Source organism: Cryptotermes secundus, unplaced genomic scaffold (genome assembly GCF_002891405.2).
Source record: "Cryptotermes secundus unplaced genomic scaffold, Csec_1.0 scaffold214, whole genome shotgun sequence".
Classification (NCBI taxonomy): Eukaryota; Metazoa; Arthropoda; class Insecta; order Blattodea; family Kalotermitidae; genus Cryptotermes; species Cryptotermes secundus.
In genome coordinates this window covers 432,657-450,776 of record NW_019743149.1, presented here as the reverse complement: position 1 = coordinate 450,776, position 18,120 = coordinate 432,657, and the positions used below count along the sequence as shown (strand labels likewise).

The window sequence follows — 18,120 nt, the reverse complement described above, 5'->3', positions numbered from 1 at the left end:
CAAGTCTGATTTGAGCCTTCTGAACAGGTAGAAATCACTTGGTGCCAAATCAGGACTGTACGGCGGATGTGTCAGAAGGTTCCATTTCAATTTCTGGAGGGTTTCCATTGTTGTTTTGGCCATATGGGGGTGATTGTCTTGAAGGAAGACTACCCACTTTCCACCTCTCTTCCGCCTGGATCGGATCTTTTCCTTCACGTCTGTTGCCAGGAGGTCTGAGTAATAAGCTGCATTGACTGTTCTGGCATCTGTCAGAAAGTCTACATGGATAACCCCCAGCCAGTCCCAGAAGAACGTTGCCATCACTTTTCCTGCTGAATGGCTCCTCTGCGCTCTCTTGGGTTTGGGAGAACTGGTATGCCGTCACTCGCATGATGATTGCTGAGACTCGGGAATGAAGTAGTGCACCCATCTTTCATCGGTGGTCACTATAGACTTCAAAAATGCATCACCTTCTTCTTCAAACTGCTGTAGGAAACGATTGGCAACTTGCACGCACACCATTTTGTTCACATCCGTCAAAGTGCATGGTACCCACCGTGCATTCACCTTGCGATAGTGCAGGTGATATTTCACGATGTCTTCTACACTACCAACACTGATGGACAGCATTGCTCCAAGTTCCTTGATAGTGATGCGCCTATTCTCATGAATAAGTGTGTCTGCACGATCAGTGTTTGGCTTGGTGATGGATGTTCGCGGCCGACGATCATGCGGTTCATTCTCCACGCGCTCTCTGCCCTCTCTGAAGCACTTACACCATTCAAACACACGGGTCTGTGAGAGACACTCTTCCCCATACTGTTGGTGGAGTCTATGGTGAATTTCAGCGGTGGGACGTTTTCTCTAACGAGGAATTTGATCACAGTGCGTTGTTCCATGCTCCGCGGTACCTTCTGTATGCTCATCCCTCTAGCAAGTCCCAGACAGCACTGAACAGGTTCTAACCCTAACAAGAGGGAGAGTGGAGGTTGTGGCTACAATCTCTCAAGGTTGCACAGCTGCTGTGCAGTGCGACTTGTTTACAAAAAAATCAGTCCCGGTCATATTTGAACCACCTAGTACTTCTTGCAAAACTTTCTGTAGAATTTCCTCTATGAAGATTGTTGTACACAGGTATCATATGTGTAGGATCTGAAGCTTTCACAGCTGCTGAAGTCGATAAAATCTTATTGGACCATCAGCCATACATGGTTAAAAATTTCTGACATTTCAAGGACTGTCTCTGTCATCACCATTAGGATCTGATGTAAGACTGACTGATCCCAAGAAAATTTTATTGATTGAAAAATTTCTGTTGAACACTGTATTTCACAACAGTGGGAACTGTACTTGTACATGTCTCAAGGACAACAAAACTAAACACACACAGTGCTATCGACATAGGCAGCTTCAGTTGAGTGACTAAGCAGCAGTTTGGCAGCCGACAGTGTACAGACATGGAAGAACAAATTTCTAGCCAGCCAGTCTAATGGTAATCTGCCTTTCCTCTCTGTAGTTGTTTGTTTCAAAGTGTCTGCCCATTTCTTGCATTTCAGATCATTCAGAGTAATGCATGGCTGCATATTGATACAAAGGAAGATTACAAAATTTATGTAGAAATAAAACTCAGTGTGTGGTAGTAATATCAAAAGTAACAGCTATTTGTAAAATTTATGAAGTGTCAGTATTTATTTTGTATCTGAAAGCCAAGTCACACCATCACTGACTGTTGTATGTAATTGGCCAAGTTGTAACTGAAGAAGGGTATCTCTGTTGGTTAGTGATGAACTAGACAACGGCCGTTGTGTTGCTTTGTTGCGTGTTGAAGGAGAAGAGTGCCATATACTTTGGTGAAGTTTGTTCTTAACAATTTCTTGTTGTCATACATAAGATTTTGTATTTATTTCTGTACCTGATGAACAAGAGCCTGTCTCAAATATGGGCTATGTCTTGCAGTTATGTCCACAGTTGGAAGTCTTGGGATGCATAAAGGAGGCCAAGCAGAGTCACAAGTTGGTGCTAACGTTACCATGGGTTGTAAAGTACCTGTCCATGATGGATCCAGTCTCTGCTCACCTCCCTTATTATAGTGCTGTGTTCGAGCAATTGTTTGGTGTATATCAAAACATGCACTTGTCTGGCAGAGCCTCATTACTCATCAGACTGGTGCTGGGCTGGCTGTTTCAGTCTTCAAACATTCTGGAAGGACTGTTCTATGCTTGGAAACAAGATCCGAGCATCAGCAAAACATTACACACAGGTTATTATTCCTTACAAAAGTTGTCATGTGTTGTTAGGTTGTGGTTGTCTAGTTTATCAGGTGATATATCTTGGCATTAGTATTGTCTATGAGAATCCATCTTCAGGATGCAAATTCTACCTTGGGGATGGTAGCATTGTGTTCTTCCAAAATTTTGGTAATCATGTGGGGAAGTCATAAAATTGTAATTATCACCCAGAAGAAACAGAGACACGGGTGCAAGAAATTTTATGTGAGTTTGTCCTTCTATACATATGCCCCCTGCAAGGCCACACATTTTCCTCAATGATGAACTAGCTGCTGGATACCATGATCATAGAAGGTCTCATTTTGACTGTATGGGAAGTCCTTCACTACTGAAATTACATCATCATCTTGGAACGCTTACCACAAAGTGGCTTCTTTAGCCATAGAAAGAAGAAGTTGTTCAGTGCCAGGTCTGGTGAATATGGTGGATGGGGGAGAATTTCATATCCCCAACTGGCAGTAAGTGTTGTCGTAGCATGACCAACATGACCTGGTGTGTTGTTGTGAAGAAGTTGCACACCTGTTTTCCAGCATTCTGCTTCACATTTTCTTGATTTCCTCCTGTAATTTTCTCAGAAGGTTCTGGTAATTCTCGCCACTGATAGTGACGCCCTTTTATGCGTAGTCGGTCATGATGACAGCCTGCCAATCCCTTAACACGCTCAACATCACCTTTCCTGACAATGGCTGGGATTTGACCTTCTTTGGTGGTGGCAAGTCTTCATGTTTCCACTGCTTGCTCATTTCCTTTGTTTCAGGGTCTTAATGATAGACCCAACATTCATCCATTGTGATCGGACGGTTGAAAAATTCCACCATTTTGTCTTGACACAACTGCAGATTTTCTTTACTACATCCATCCGTTTTTGTTTTTGAACTGGTGTCAGCAACTGTGGCACCTAATGCTCAGCAACCTTTGTGATGTGTAACTCGTCATGGATGATGAAAACCGACCCATGGCTAATATGGACCTCATGAACAATAGCTTTGATAGTTATGTGCCTATGGGATAGGGTGAAAGCTTTCACCTGTGTCACAATTCCTGGTTCCTTAGCGAGAGATGGTTTCCACTTTGGGGTTCATTTTCAAGGTTTGCCTGTCCACAATGAAAGTGCCTCTTCCACGTGACCAGTGTGTCATATGATGGTACACCTTCCTGGTACACAGCAGTCATCTGGTTGTGTCCCTGGCATTCTTCCCTTGCAAATGCAGGAACTGTATCACAGCGCGAGCCTCCACTTTCTCAACCAATGTTGCCATTTTGCTTCTGCCTTTTCCGGTGGCTCCCTCTGTCCTCTTGGCGCAGGAAAATTTGACTGTTCGGCAAGCTCAGGAAGTGGGCTATCTCCTTTGTAGAACAATATTTTGGAATTACGATTTTCTCATGGTGATAATTAAAACATTATGACTTCCCATCGTATCTGCGAGACTATAAAGTGTCATGATATAGAAGACCACAATCCTCCTTCTGATGATGAAAATCAGAAATTTCATGCTGACAGATGATACTTATAATTATTGGGGATATCAGTCGTGAGACAGGCTTTGACAGGAGAAGGATAGTAGTATGAAAACAGTTTGTATTCACCTAGTGGTTAGCTGAAGAAGGTGTAATATTAAATGCACCAGTTGACTAGAATCTTGCAGTCTTTGATCATCAGTAAGACATCATGCTCTTGCCTCTTTTCCCCTCAGTTGTTTGGCACTGCTGTTTTATCAGCCATCTCCCATGGAGTAGCTCACAGCCCCGTTGCCTTACCCTTTATCTGTCCCCTTAATTTCCTGAATGGTTTCTCTGAAATGCTGGTATCTGTCTACCAGACTGCCCACTGTCACATCCCAGAAGACAGCAGTTTTTGTATCGTGTGTGCTGTAAAATGTGTAACTGCTTTCAGTAAGGACTGGTCTGAAGTCTGGCTTTCGAAGGATTGATAATAATGTATGTTTCATACCATTGTGTCACTTTAATTTTTCAAAGAACAGGACAGGAACACAAATTGACATAGTGCCCTTGGCAGGACTAAAGTGATTTATGCTGTGCTTGGCTTTTACTTTCTTGCATTCATTAGTCAGACAAGTGGAAGCTGAGCAATGCAAAATATTCATGTTCACTGGGCCTTCCCCCCCCCCACCCCGCTTAGTGGGGGGTGGAGTCCAACTGGGTCTACTCGGCATGGCAGCCACTGATTGGCCCATTGTAGCCTGCCCCGGGTGATTATGATGATGGAGAATTTGGTGGAATGAAGATTGGCAGGGGAAACCGAAGTACTCGGAGAAAACCCAACCCACTGCCACTTTGTCCACCACAAATCCCACTTGACCAGACCTGGGATCGACCTGGGCCATTGCGGTGGGAAGCCAGTGACTAACCGCTTGAGCTATGGTGCGGCCTCTCCATTGGGCCTTAGTACAAGCAGTAGACTGAGATGGAAAGGTTTTAATCCATAATGTGGTACACAGAATTATCAGCGATGTTCTTTCAAGTTTATTAAACTTACTTAAAATGGGAGTTATGAAAGATGAGTTAGTGAAAGTCTGATATATCAGACTTAAGTCAGTTCTGTCCATTGGATTAAGGAATACATGGTAAAATCCAATATATTCTTAAGTAATGTAGGCTTTATTATGGATCAGTGTGCCATAAATTCCAAATTTACCCAACATCTGTTTGGTGGAAGCCTCCCATACTGAATTTAAACAAATTTTGGGAAGGTGTTTTGTCGGACGCATGTAGAAGTCCCTATATAGCCTTAAGTAAACTATGCTTTATTAATATGGTTGAATGTTGGAATTGTCCAACAACCTTTAGTGGAAGTTGCTCCCTATCAAATTTGAGCAACATCTCTGAAAATGTTTTCATGGAATGTTGGGAAAAGTCCATCTATTTTTTTACTTTTACTAGGCTTCATTATGAATCCATATGTCTGAAAATTGGAATCACCCAACATCTGGTAGAAATCTGCTATACCAGACTTCACCAAAATTAGTCAGATGTTTATGGAGTACCAATAAAAGCCCATTTAAACTTTATCTTTAATCAATCTATCTGAATGTTAGACTTGCCCGCCAACTCTCATGTCAGATTTAAGAAAATCTAACAGTACTGTTCCTGATCTTGAGGTCACAGACAGACATGACTTTCACAAAAATAGCCTTTTGTACTTTGTAAAGAATGCCTAAAATTAATTAGGCATATGAAGTAGTTAATACCACTGAACAAATACTTCTTGCAAGTCAAATGACAGTCAGTTGGTCAAGAAAATCCCCCCCCTCCCAACATGGAGCCTGAAGATTTGTAACTGTTCACAAGTTCCTGCTACTGGCCAGTCTAGTGACTGAGATCAAGTCCAGTTTATGAAAACATACTAAGTGGGTACAGTCTAGGTTATGTGCCATTAGAAAGATGTTTTATAAGTTAAAAATCTTTATACATATCAGTCATTTTAAGTGAGATGAACGAATATATAAATTTTTAGGACTGAATGATCCAAATTTATTAGATGTTTAACCATGTTATGTGTGATCCTCCTAAATGCACTCCATGGTCCATGGAGTAGACTTCTGGCCATGGGTGAAACAAGTTAGCAATGAGACAGACAGAAGCTTGTGTTGACAGGGGAACCCACACAGTTGGTGCCTCTGGATGCTCTTGATATAGTGGATGAACACTGCCTCTACCTCTGCTGCCCCTACATGGGTGAATTGAAGCTTTGCCTGTCAGTTGGGATGGGCTCCTCATGCAGAACAGTGAAGCACATCACTCCAGTGTCTGCATCATTGGATACACCATCTGCTGCAAAACAAATACAGGTAGTATCCAGACTCATTAGCTGTGTGGTTTACATTTGATACTTCTGTGTCACTAGTATCTCATAATTCATACTCAGTCTACCATTTCTGATTTGTGTTATATAAGTTCTACCATTGCCATAGCATTGTTATATTAATATTAGAGTAACACTTGACAATTCAACGTGAAGTCTCTGCCATTTGTTATATAAGCTTTCATACTACTAACTCCCCTTGCTTTCTTCCGTATTCCTTTCCACTCCTGCTTTATACTGAATGATGTGCTGAAGCTGATGTTTAATGCCATCTCTCATGAACAACATGCACAAATACCTGATCATCAGGGCCTGGATTTTGATGACCTGAAAATATTTAAAAAATGACCGAAAAAAAATCCAGAAAAATGACCTAAAATATGACCCAAAAATGTAATATGCAGGCCCCGGATTTTGATGACTTGAAAATATTCAAAAATATGACCTAAAGGACACTTCGCTTCCATGTTATTCACATTTTAGAAAACAAGAAGAAAAATTCCCTAAAATGGCCAAAAATGACAAGAAATACCCTTACAAGTCCAAAAATGTAGCAAAACATTACCCCCAAAATGAAAAAATGACCTTAAACCTAAAAATGTCAAAAAATGACAAAAAATTACCTATAAAATTTACATTTCTGTAACCAGCAACTCATATCCGAGATTTATATATTTAAGATCAAGAGCATTGCATAGGATACAAGGAAAAAAAGATGACATGCCATCAAAATCCGGGCCCTGCTGATCATATACCAGCTCCTTTCTATTGTGAAATGGCGCCCGAAAGCTTCATAATGAACGATATGCCGAAGCTGATGTTTAATGCCATCTCCCATGAATAACATGCACAAATACCTGATTATATACCAATTCCTTTATATTGTTAAATGGTACCCAAAAGCCGGAATATTACAGTCAGAATAGATGTTCATTGCTAGGCAACAACTCGGTAAACACATTTCTATGGCAATGAATATGCAAGCAACGATCGAGTAACTTCTGTTGCTGTGCAGTGGTGCTGTAAATATGCTTTACCACCAAAGAGAGTCTGTGTCTTCTGCGTGGTCCATGCAAAGTGGTTATCAAGAAGACTTCAGTAATCAAGCTGAGCTGAGTTTTGGGACACCAGCCTGCCAGGGTATGAGCTTGGGAGCAGAGGAATTGAATTGAGTTGAGTCTTCGGAATTGGGAGTAGTTATCATGAACTGGGTTGAATTCTGGGAGATTGCAGTCAAAGGTGATTGAGACATAATGGCAAGAAATGAATTAGACTGTACAGAGAAGACTTCATATGTGATTTGAAGTTACAGTGAGATGGTTATTCAAGGTGCTATCAGAAAGATCCTGGACTAGGTAAAAAAAATGCTGGCTTAACTTACTCTATTTTGGCTGCCATTTCCTGCAAAGTATTCTCCTTGGGAATGTATACAGCGATACTGTTGTTTTTTCCATGCTTCAGAAGCACCGTGGAAGTCATTTTCCCAAATACTATTGAGTACCGCTTGTGATTCCCTTTGAATGTCAGACACTGTTTCAAAACGTCATCCCTTCAGTTTCATTTTCAATTTGGGAGACAAAGCAAAATCACAGGAGGCTAAGCCCAATGAGTAAGGAGGATGGGGAACAATAACAGTGCTGTTGTTAGTAACAAACTCTGTGGTTTTCAGGGATGTGTGGGTGGTCGTTTTTTGTGATGAAGGAGCCAGTTGTGGTTGCGTCAAAGTTCTGGTCTTTTTCATCACACATTTTCTCTCGTGTGTCAAAACGTTATAGTACAAGTAAAAGTCAGAGTTGAACATAGTGTTAGGAGGAACAAATTCATGGTGAACAATCCCATTCATGTCAAAAAAGAACCAATGAGCATGCTCTTTCTTGAACTCCGGGCCTGCTGCTCCTTTTTTGCTCTTGGTGATTGTGGACTCTTCCACTGCAACAATTGTTGCTTCGTTTCTGGATGATTTTGTGTCATTTTTCTGGTGCTTGGTTGCCCTGAACGTTGGTCATCTTCAACTATCACTCGATCTGCCTTGAAACGTGAATGGCGCTCAGAAACCACTGGCTAGCTTAAAGAATGTTCTCTAAAACCCTCATGAAGCATTTCAAAGGTTTTTGTAGCAGATTTACCGAGCCTCACACAAAGCTTGATGAAGACGCGTTGCTCAGTTTTGCCATTCATCACAGAGAGAACGAAACACAAAGTCGAAAAAGGACTTGTGTAAAGAGAATGCATGTTTACATGGCAGACTGATGCAGCAGGCTTGCAGATGTGTGACCTTGGCCTCCCCTCTCTTTCACCAAGGCAGTTACAACAATAACAGTCCAGGAACTTTCCAATAGCACCTCGTAAATCCTTTGCCAGGATATGACTATTGAAGACTGAGAATTCTAGTGCATGTGTAATGGTGAACTGTAAAGTGTGTAGATCAGCGATAATGCTGTATTGCCTATAATCCATAGTTATATGAATAAGGTGTCCATAAATCCAATGATCCTGTCCAGAACCTGCCTTGTAAGTCACGTTCAGCTGCCTCATTTGCCACATAGCCTGTTGCTAATTCTAGACCTCATAACATAATTTAAGTGTCTCGTGTGCATAATTCAACTTCTTCAAAGTTTTTCTTAGTGTTGGCAGCAGTGCATTCTGTCATAGCATTGCTACCACATTAGGAGGGCATGAAGCAGGGCTTTTTAGGCATCCCGATTGCTAGCCAGTGTTAACAGCACCATGGCTAAGGACTTAATCACTATGTAGCAACTGTTGTAAAGGAAGAGTGGTAGAAGTGGATCATTCTGGCAGATTTATTTGAGGCAGGCTCTAGAGAACCCTGTTTTGAAGAGGTTAAGAAGTGCTTTGTACCCCCAGCACCCTGATAACTGGAACCCCTAGTAACTTGTAATTAGACCTCAATTTCTATCTTATGTCATGCAGCTACAGCTGGAAGAGAGTTTTTTCCATGGACAGCCAGCATCCACTCGGAAGACTGTGGAGTATGTTGCAGAGCGTGTTGCATCCAGCTGTGTGAAGCACATTTGTAGCACATTGCTTCAGAGTGTTAGGAAGCAAGGGGCTAAACATGTTTCACAGCTTATTTCTACCAGCACTGTCCTCAGCACAATGAACAGCGAATCGGAAACTTCTATGAAGCAGCTTAAGGTTTGTCTCACAAATACGTTTTCATTATATAATTTCCGAATTTTGTGAAGTGTAATATTTGTCTGCCTTCTATACTGGGATTTTATTGCCGAGCCAGACATTTTTTGTCGGAAACTGTATTTAGAACTTACTGAATTCAAAATGGAAGTGGAAGGAAACAAGTACCAACATTCAACAAAATCAGGAGTTAGTTAAAATTTTGTTGCATTTGAGTGACATTTGTAGGAGAAGATGAAATTTACCTACACATTGGCAATAGCCTGTCACTTGATGGGATTAGTGCTGGCATGTGGAAAAATTTGACCCACCAGATGATGGGATGTGGTTATAAGAAAGATTGAAATCTGTTTGTAAGAATATTGTAATATTTACCGAATAAACAAATATTTAGATAGTGTATATAAAGCTTGGTGATAAAAGAATGGCTGTAAAATTTTGCAACAATTTTTTTTGTAAATATCACTGGCAGTAGAAACTGCTGAGATCACACCTTCCCAGATATAATTTTGAAATTTTATAAATGTCACTGACACTAAATAGATGAACACTGTTGGGGTCACACCTTCCCAGATGTAATGAAGAAAGTAGTATTATGTTGTGGCATTCTGCTGCAGATCACTTTGTATCAAGTGTTCCACTGCCTCACGTGCAACACTTCTTTCTATAAAACTTTTTAAAGGTTATCCACTTTAAATTTTTGTGCATCATATAACTTTTAACATTTTAGAAGTTTTTCACATTTATGCATGTTTCTACCCATACGGTCATCATCATGTGTTTAAAATTATGGTTGAGGGAACTGCTGTGCTCCTGTTATTGGTCATTTGAAAATGTGGTGAATTTAAATATTTGGGAATAATAGAACAAACCAAAATTTGATTCATGAAGAACTAAAGAGGTGATGAATTTTGGTAATGCTTTCTGCCACTCAGTTTAGAACCTTTGTCTTCTAGTCTGCTGAAGTATACAAAACTGTAATTTGTCTGTAGTATTGTGTAGATGTGAAACATGGTCTCTGACATTAAGGGAAGAATACTGACAAGTGTATATGAGATAAGGGTGCTGAGGAGAATGTTCGGACTGAAGAGGGATGAAATAATAGGAGGCTGGAGGAAACTGAATAGCAAGGACATAATTCATACTCTTTATCAAATACTATGAGAATGTTCAAATTGAGAGGATGAGATAGACAGGGCATGTAGCATGCATAGAGGCGAAGAGGAATGCATGTAGGATTTTGGTTGGAAAGCCAAAAGGAAAGAGACCACTAAGGAGATCTAGATGTGGGTGCAAAGTTTATGTCAAAATGGATCTTAGAGAGATAGGATGGAGTGATATGGGCTACATTCATCTGGCTCAGGACAGGGACCAGTGATGGGCTCTTGTGAACACGGTAATGAACTTTCAGGTTCCTTAAAATGTTGGGAATTTCTTGAGTAACTGTATGACTGGCAGCTTCTCAAGAAAGGCTGAGCTTTGTGGAGTTAGTTAAGTTCATATCATCATCATGATCATCACCTATGGAGAATTTAACCATTGTGGGACATCACCTCATGTGACAAAGCCTTCTCCATATGTATTACCTCACTTGGTCTCTCCAGGTTCTCCTTGTTGATCCCAGTGACTCCATATCTTCACTTTTCTTGTCTATAAAGAGTCCATGCATGAAATTTATTCACATCAATTTTTTCCTTAATGTGACCATTTCTCTGATGTATTGAAGATTGCTACCTTCTGTACTCTGTGTCTGCATAGTCAAGTAGATAGCTACCAACATTTTGAGGGAGTGTGCTAGGCCCATCTTCGAGGAAGAGTAGAAGATATTTTATTGCATCCATTTTCAGAGTAGAAAAATAAATTTTCTACCTTAAAGATACTTTGGCATGTTCCTCTGAAGCACTGGTAATGATCTACCCAGACTACATGATATCATGTCTCAGAAGGTAATCATGTTCATTATCTCAGCTGTGAAAACCTCAAATCTCATTTCTTGCAGGGGTTAAATTCACGCTTAATGCCCTGTTTTTATTTCATCTGTGATGCATAATGTGCCATTAATATTCTGAGTCTGAGTACCAGTCTTATATTACAACCGATGGTCAGTTGGCCAGTCTGTCTTGGATCAAAGCACCCACCTGGGGCGTAAGACCAGATCTTTGTTACTGTCAGACAGTTGTGGGTTTGTTTATGTGGGGCATTCTCTCGATGGGAACATGGGTCTGTCATTTTCAATTGCTGCTGGCCCTCACCAGTGCAGTCATGCTGGGGCCTGAGCCCTGTGGGACTCAGCGACCATATTTTACTGTCAAAGATTCGAGATCTCTGTTTTTGTCACCACCTACAACTCACAGGGCTACGGTGGAGGTATTAGACCCCACCTCCACACAGGATTTTAAATTTTGCATACTGGGGGTTGGAGTCCAGTTGGGTCCACTTGGCATGGCGGCCACTGATTGACCTATTGTTCCTGCCCTGGGTTATTATGATGATGGAGCAATTTGTGGAATGAAGATTGGCAGGGGAAACTGAAGTACTCGGAGAAAACCTACCTCAGCACCACTTTGTCCACCACAAATCCCACTTGACCAGACCCGGGTTTGAATCCAGGCCACCGCGGTGGGAGGCCAGTGACTAACTGCTTGAGCTATGCTGCGACCTTCCACACAGGATCATTAATATTCTGTGATGTCTTGCAATTCATAAGAGCTGTATGGCCATATGGTTATTAAATTACATTTCTGTAAACCACTTGCACTTGGTGTTGGTATTGTACAGGAAAGTGAAATACTCATATTATTTTCATTTCATGCATCCTGCCGTGTTACAGAATATACAACCTCTTTATTTGACCGTCACAACACAGCATACGAGTATATAGAACTTCAAGGACAATGCTCACTTATAGTTCTGCAGTGTGACGGTCAAATAAAGAGGTTGTACTCATATTATTGCCTACATATTTAGTGTGAAGCCTTTATAATGCTGATAGCTTATGAGGATTTTGGCTGTTGGTCAGGAGTTGCTGCTGACAGAAGTGGCTTCCATAGCTGACAGATGCTGCGGCGACTTCAGGCATCAGTGTGATGTCAGGGAGTATTGCAGGAAGAGGTGCAAGGTTGCATTGCCAGTTCTCCTGGCAGGTGATGTGTTAGAGCCTGTATGCACCATGTGTGCACAGATTGCTGCCAGATTCAGCCAAGAACATGTCAACACATGGATACAGTCGCATATCACTCCAGGTGTGTTAACTACATGCTGTCTGCCCTGATACAGTGTTCCGCTTGTACATTCACATTGCGTACTATGCAGTCACCTGTAAAGATGTTACTCTCACATTAGTTCAGGTCTTCACTTGATGCTTTACACTCCACCCATTGTGAACCCTGTTCACATTCAGGCCCAGTGCTGTAATGGAAGCGAACCAAGCAACTACCTGGAGCATCTCATTTTATGAATATTTTCTTTCTTAATGCTGTTCTTTTGTTCATATCATGATCATTAATTGGCAGTAAGCTAAACATGCTGTGTATCTTTGTAATTAAAACTGTTTTACAAATGATGAAATGATGGTTTTCATCACAGTGCCAGGAAGTTTTATTATTATGATGAAGTTTCGTGGAAGTTAATCTCTTCTTGCCTGTGGGAGAGATTCTTATCACCTGTGATGACAGAAATTCTTGCCATCTGCAACAGTGGAATTTCTCATGAATTTAGTTGGCACTAGGCTTATGCTAGTTCTGCTTCCAAGCACATACATTTTTTGCTTAATAAATTTTATGTGATTTTGGTGCATGGGCAGCTGAAGAGAGAAAATTTTCATGTATATTTATTTGTGGTTCATTTAAGGATGCTAACACTAGCTTAGACGATATAGTGTTAAATGGTGGCATGAACAGTGAAAAAGGAAATTTTAAGGATGTGGAAGTGGCTAAACTTAAGATACTGTCACACAGGAAACCTCAGTCATGATAGCCAGTGTCCCAGCCAAGATTTGAAGTGGCCACCTTCCAGTGTAGTATTACTGCTTGATCCAGCGTGTTCAGTTATGTTTGATATTTTATGCTTCTTTATCACCTCCCTGCTTACAGTTTATCTTGGGAAGTTTTCTGCTTAGTAATTCTTGGATGTCAATATTTTCACAAAACATCTCTCCTGAGATGGGATGCAAGGATGCGGATTGGATTGATTTGGCTCAGGATAGAATCCATTGAAGTACTTCTAAACATGGCAGTCACCCTTAAAGTTCCCTAGAAGGCACTGAATTTCCTGTATTATGAGCCTCTCAAGAATTCCATGGTATTGATTACTTTATGGAAGATGGAAGTATGTGCCCCATCACTGAAAGTGTTTTTACTCTCAGCTTGCTGCCTTCTTTTTAGTTTTCCCTCGCAATTCTGATCTTCCCTTTTGCACGCCAATTGTATCTTTTATGTGTCATATCATTTTGTCATAGTGCTGTGTTTGCAGGCCTGTTTCTGAAAGAATTTGAGTTGGACATAGAGAAGGCATTTCGTAATGTTGGAAAGCTTGAGAGTAAGAAAGAAAGTATGTGCAAGACATCACATGTGGTGTACTCTGGTGTAAGGAATGTGAAGCATCTTGATGATATTGAGTCCCCAGCCCATGCCATCATGCAGATTCAGGTGAGTGCGATGGTGGGGACAGTTGAATATGAACTGTCTTGGCAGCCCTCACTACCCTTCCTGGATTAGACTTTCATGAAATTTGAGCTGGAGATCACTGCCAAAATTTATGGACCAGATTTTCAATTTTAACTGCTAATACTCTATAACCGTGTTCATAGAACTGTAGGATGAAGACCACAGCCAGTGCACATACCAGTTTTTAATCAGTCTGCAGAGTATTAGAAGAAATATTATTTTCATAATGCAGGGTCACATCAGTAGGACCTATAATGAGGTTGTATAAACTTTGTATAAATGCTAGTTCTGGTGGCTACCCATAATATCCAAAAATGGCTAAGTACATTTCTTCAAGTATGTAAGACTTAAGCTATTTATTTTCAGTCTCATTATGCAATTTCCATAAAGGTGTCATGTCTGAATCATTATTGCCGCTCTCTTGTATTTCATTTGCTTGTTTGTTGCATATGGTGTTCTTGATGGTGAATGAAAGTGTTCTTGGTAGGTTGAATGATTCATTCACCCCAATATGTGTAGATTTTTGGAGCAGACATGTTGTCACAGTCCTATGTTTATTGGATGTGGTGTTAGGGGTTGGTGAGTAGTCATGAACCAGTAAACATGACAGTGTGGCAGTAACCACACAGCTATTGAAACATTTACAAAAGTTGCATTAATAAGACTGAAAATATATGACTAACTTCTAACAAACCAAGTCCATATAGCTGAGTCCTCCTTGGAAACCTACCATTTGCTCAGCCACTTGAAGGATTTCCGAACATGTTATGGAACCCAGAGGTTCATTACTGTGTTCACAAGAGCATTCCACTGGTCCCTATCCTGAGCCAGATAAATCCAATCCATACAACCTAATTCTATTTCTCTCTTTTCCCCCATGTATGCTACATGCCCTGCCCATTTCATCACCTTGATCATTCTCAGTATATTTAGCAATGCATACAAGTTGCAGAGTTCCTCGTTATGCAGTTTCCTCCAGCCTCCTATTTTTACATCCCTCTTCGGTGAGGATATCTTCCTCAGTATTCTATAGTTGTCAGAAGAAGAGTCACATGTTTGGAACAGGTTTTATTGTTAATAAAATAAGGAAGCATCTTATTTTAGACTTCGAAGCAAAATTTCACAGAACATGTAGGTTACGAATTAAGGGAAGTTTTTTAACTGTAGCCTTATTTGTGCACATGCCCCACTGAAGATAAAAGTGATGAGGAGAAAGACTCCTTTTATGATGAACTGGATGAAATATACGGCGAATGTCCAAAAATGGACTGTAAAATAATCACAGTGGACATGAATGCTAAAGTGGAGAATGAGGATGTATATTGATCGGTTACCGGAAAACATAGCCTACATAACCAGTCAAACGATAATGGGATGAGATTAATAAATTAATTTTAATGGGCCTGATTTTTTCATGGATACCCCAAATTCAGTGAGAATATTGTACAAAAATTCCCTCCTAACTGAATCTAGGCTTTCTTGAAATATATCAATAGCTGATATACTGCACCATTGTACTCCCATTTCTTTTTCAGTATGCAGCAAACAAAAAAATTTCATCTGTGGTTGGTTTGATATGCCACAACCCACACTGATGATGCCCAGTAATTTAGTTTACATGTGGACTTAACCTTGAGAATAGAATATTGGATGATAATTTGTATGAAGTTGGTGCACTGGTATGCCTGAATAATAATTGTAGTCAGTTTGCCTTCTTGTAAATTAGTGCAGTTGTAAACTTCCACTGATGAGGCAGTTTCTTCTTTATTCCAAACACAATGAGTTTATGGATATCAGAATATGTTTCACCTCCTTGAACACATTCTGCCAGAGTTTGATCAGTAAAAAGTAAAGTAAATTTACAGTTTTCATTTCGTGCATCCTGTTGTGTTATTATATACAGTTCTTTATTGGAGTCCGTCACAACACAAAACACAACACAACACACCACACCACACCACACCACAACAAATGCCAGTCAAGCAAGCAGCATATATAAATACACGTAAGCTAAAACTACTGAACTGCAATGCTAATATATATTTTAATAAGAAGTGCTTAGCTGAGAACTTGACACCAAAATATGCACTAACGAAAACGAAAGTAAATCCACATAACCTGAGCTAATTTTTGCCTTGACCATTGTATTGTTGTGTTGTGACGGATTCTAATAAAGAATTGTAAGTAAAGTAAAGGTATCCTTGTAACAGGCCGTGGACGCCCATAGGGTTGTGAGATGTTGAGGTTCCCACATTTTATAGACAATCGGCTCATAGATGGCAACAAGGTTGTCAGCCCTACATGCTGGCCACCCTTTACCCCCAAGAATATTCCTGGTACTCATTTCTGTTAGAGGCTGAGTTGACCCCAGGGCCATAGTGTGGCTGGAAGGATTAGGTCAATTGAAAAAATCCAATGACCTCATCGGGGAATTTGATCAGTACATAACTATTTAACACTTTGCAGTTGTCATTTCAACCTGAAAAGAACTAGACTTAAATACTAATGGCTCAGCTGTATTTATTTCCCTCTGCTTAACCCCACTGGCCATGTATACATTCACTAGATGAGAGAAGAAATTCTTCCACCTCTTCTGAATGTTCAGCTACTTTGACAGGTTCATTTATGTAGCCAATTGTTTCAGCTAGTACTTCAGTCTCTTGGAATTTGAATCAGTGCTGTGTTCTCCCACTGTGGACTTGTCTAGCTGATACAGACGTAGGTATCGTTTAACATTAAATGAGGGAAAAGCTTAATTCAGAGAACATAAAATGGGAATTTCACTGCATTATGTTTTTGGATGCGGTGATGTGTAGTCTGGTAGGACACCACAAACATTTTAGAGGAATGTAGTGCCTTTTTCTTGAAGGTCAAAGCTTCTTCTACCCTGAAGATGGGGGCAGCACATTCCTCTTAAGTGTCAGTAAATATCTACAAGCCAACAGCCATACCACGTTGAAAACACCGGTTCTCCTCCGATCACCGAAGTTAAGCAGCTTTGGGCGTGGTTGGTACTTGGTTGGGTGACCGCTTGGGAACACCACGTGCTGTTGGCACTTCATTTGGCCGCGCCATAGCTCAAGCGATTAGTTGCTGGCTTCCCATCGCAGCGGCCCGGGTCCGGTCAAGTGGGATTTGTGGTGGACAAAGTGGCGCTGGGGCTGGTTTTCTCCGAGTATTTCGGTTTCCCCTGCCAATCTTCATTCCACCGATTGCTCCACAATCACCCTCACCTATCATCTGGGGCTGGTACAATAGGCCAGAAGTGGCCATAGTGCAAGGGACTTAGTCCCACCCCACTAGCAATAAAAAAATATCTACCAAATTATATCGTGTCACACCACAGAAGAGTAATCTTCATAGTCACTGCTTGAGAATCTTACAGATAATTACAGTTTGCACATCACTGATTTTATTGTGCAGAATATGATATGGGGGCTGCTGGATGGTGACACCTGTGTTGTGACTGAGCAGCAGGTGTGGGTGACACTGGATGTTGTTCAAGGAGCTCTCTGTAACCGCTCAGATCTGGTTCCTTCAGCTGAGAGATTGTTGCCATCTCTGGTCCTGGATCTTGCACTGTTGCTAGGTGAGTTCTGTGGCAGATGCACATGTGTTTCAAGCAGTGTTCTGACCTGCTGTTTCCTTCTCACATTTCCTCCCCAAGTGGTATCTTATTCTACTTGTGTATAAACAATGAAACTTTGATTGTATAATCCTGGATTTTACATTTTTTTACAAGTTCACATATATTCTACATGGTTATAGCCAATTACCCATGACAGTAGTGCTAAACTTTGGCAGATTTTATGTTACTGCAACTTTACCTTATCCATGAATATGTACTTCATTTTTTTAGCCCTGGCTGTGACAGTTTACCCAATTTTAAATTCCGTTGTTTAGTTATCACAATTTCCTGTCCAATACAATGGACCTCCTCCCCTGCAAGTGGTCACAAATAGTTCAGTCTGAAAATACATACTCTCAAGTGGCTGATGCTCAGTGCGCATTAGGCCAAATTAAACCTGTTGTGTCTTAGTATACCAGTAACTCAGTGAGTGTATTTTTTCTCACATACGAGGTGTGTTCAAAAAATGACGGGAATTTCCGTATTTTGGGAAAAATATTTATTCATTCGTCTACATTAATGTTGTCGCCTTCAAAATAGTCCCCATTCGATATTATGCACTTACGCCAGCGCTTCTTCCAA

General features: G+C 40.7%; 1 protein-coding gene and 1 non-coding gene across 5 annotated transcripts in view; both read left to right on the top strand.

Moving 5' to 3' along the window:
- LOC111873788 (codanin-1) overlaps positions 1 to 18,120 on the top strand; it is a 52,088-nt gene that overhangs the window by 24,169 nt on the left and 9,799 nt on the right. For all 4 annotated transcript variants that reach the window (XM_023868756.2, XM_023868754.2, XM_023868753.2 and 1 more), the window contains exons 7-12: positions 1,939 to 2,242; positions 5,886 to 6,079; positions 9,025 to 9,249; positions 12,266 to 12,488; positions 13,717 to 13,892; positions 17,334 to 17,499. In XM_023868756.2, coding sequence (XP_023724524.1) covers positions 1,939 to 2,242; positions 5,886 to 6,079; positions 9,025 to 9,249; positions 12,266 to 12,488; positions 13,717 to 13,892; positions 17,334 to 17,499 — 1,288 coding nt within the window. The remainder of the gene's footprint in view (positions 1 to 1,938; positions 2,243 to 5,885; positions 6,080 to 9,024; positions 9,250 to 12,265; positions 12,489 to 13,716; positions 13,893 to 17,333; positions 17,500 to 18,120) is intronic.
- Positions 16,848 to 16,966, top strand: LOC111873794. The gene has a single exon (XR_002844435.1). It is a non-coding gene; the product is annotated as a 5S ribosomal RNA (ribosomal RNA).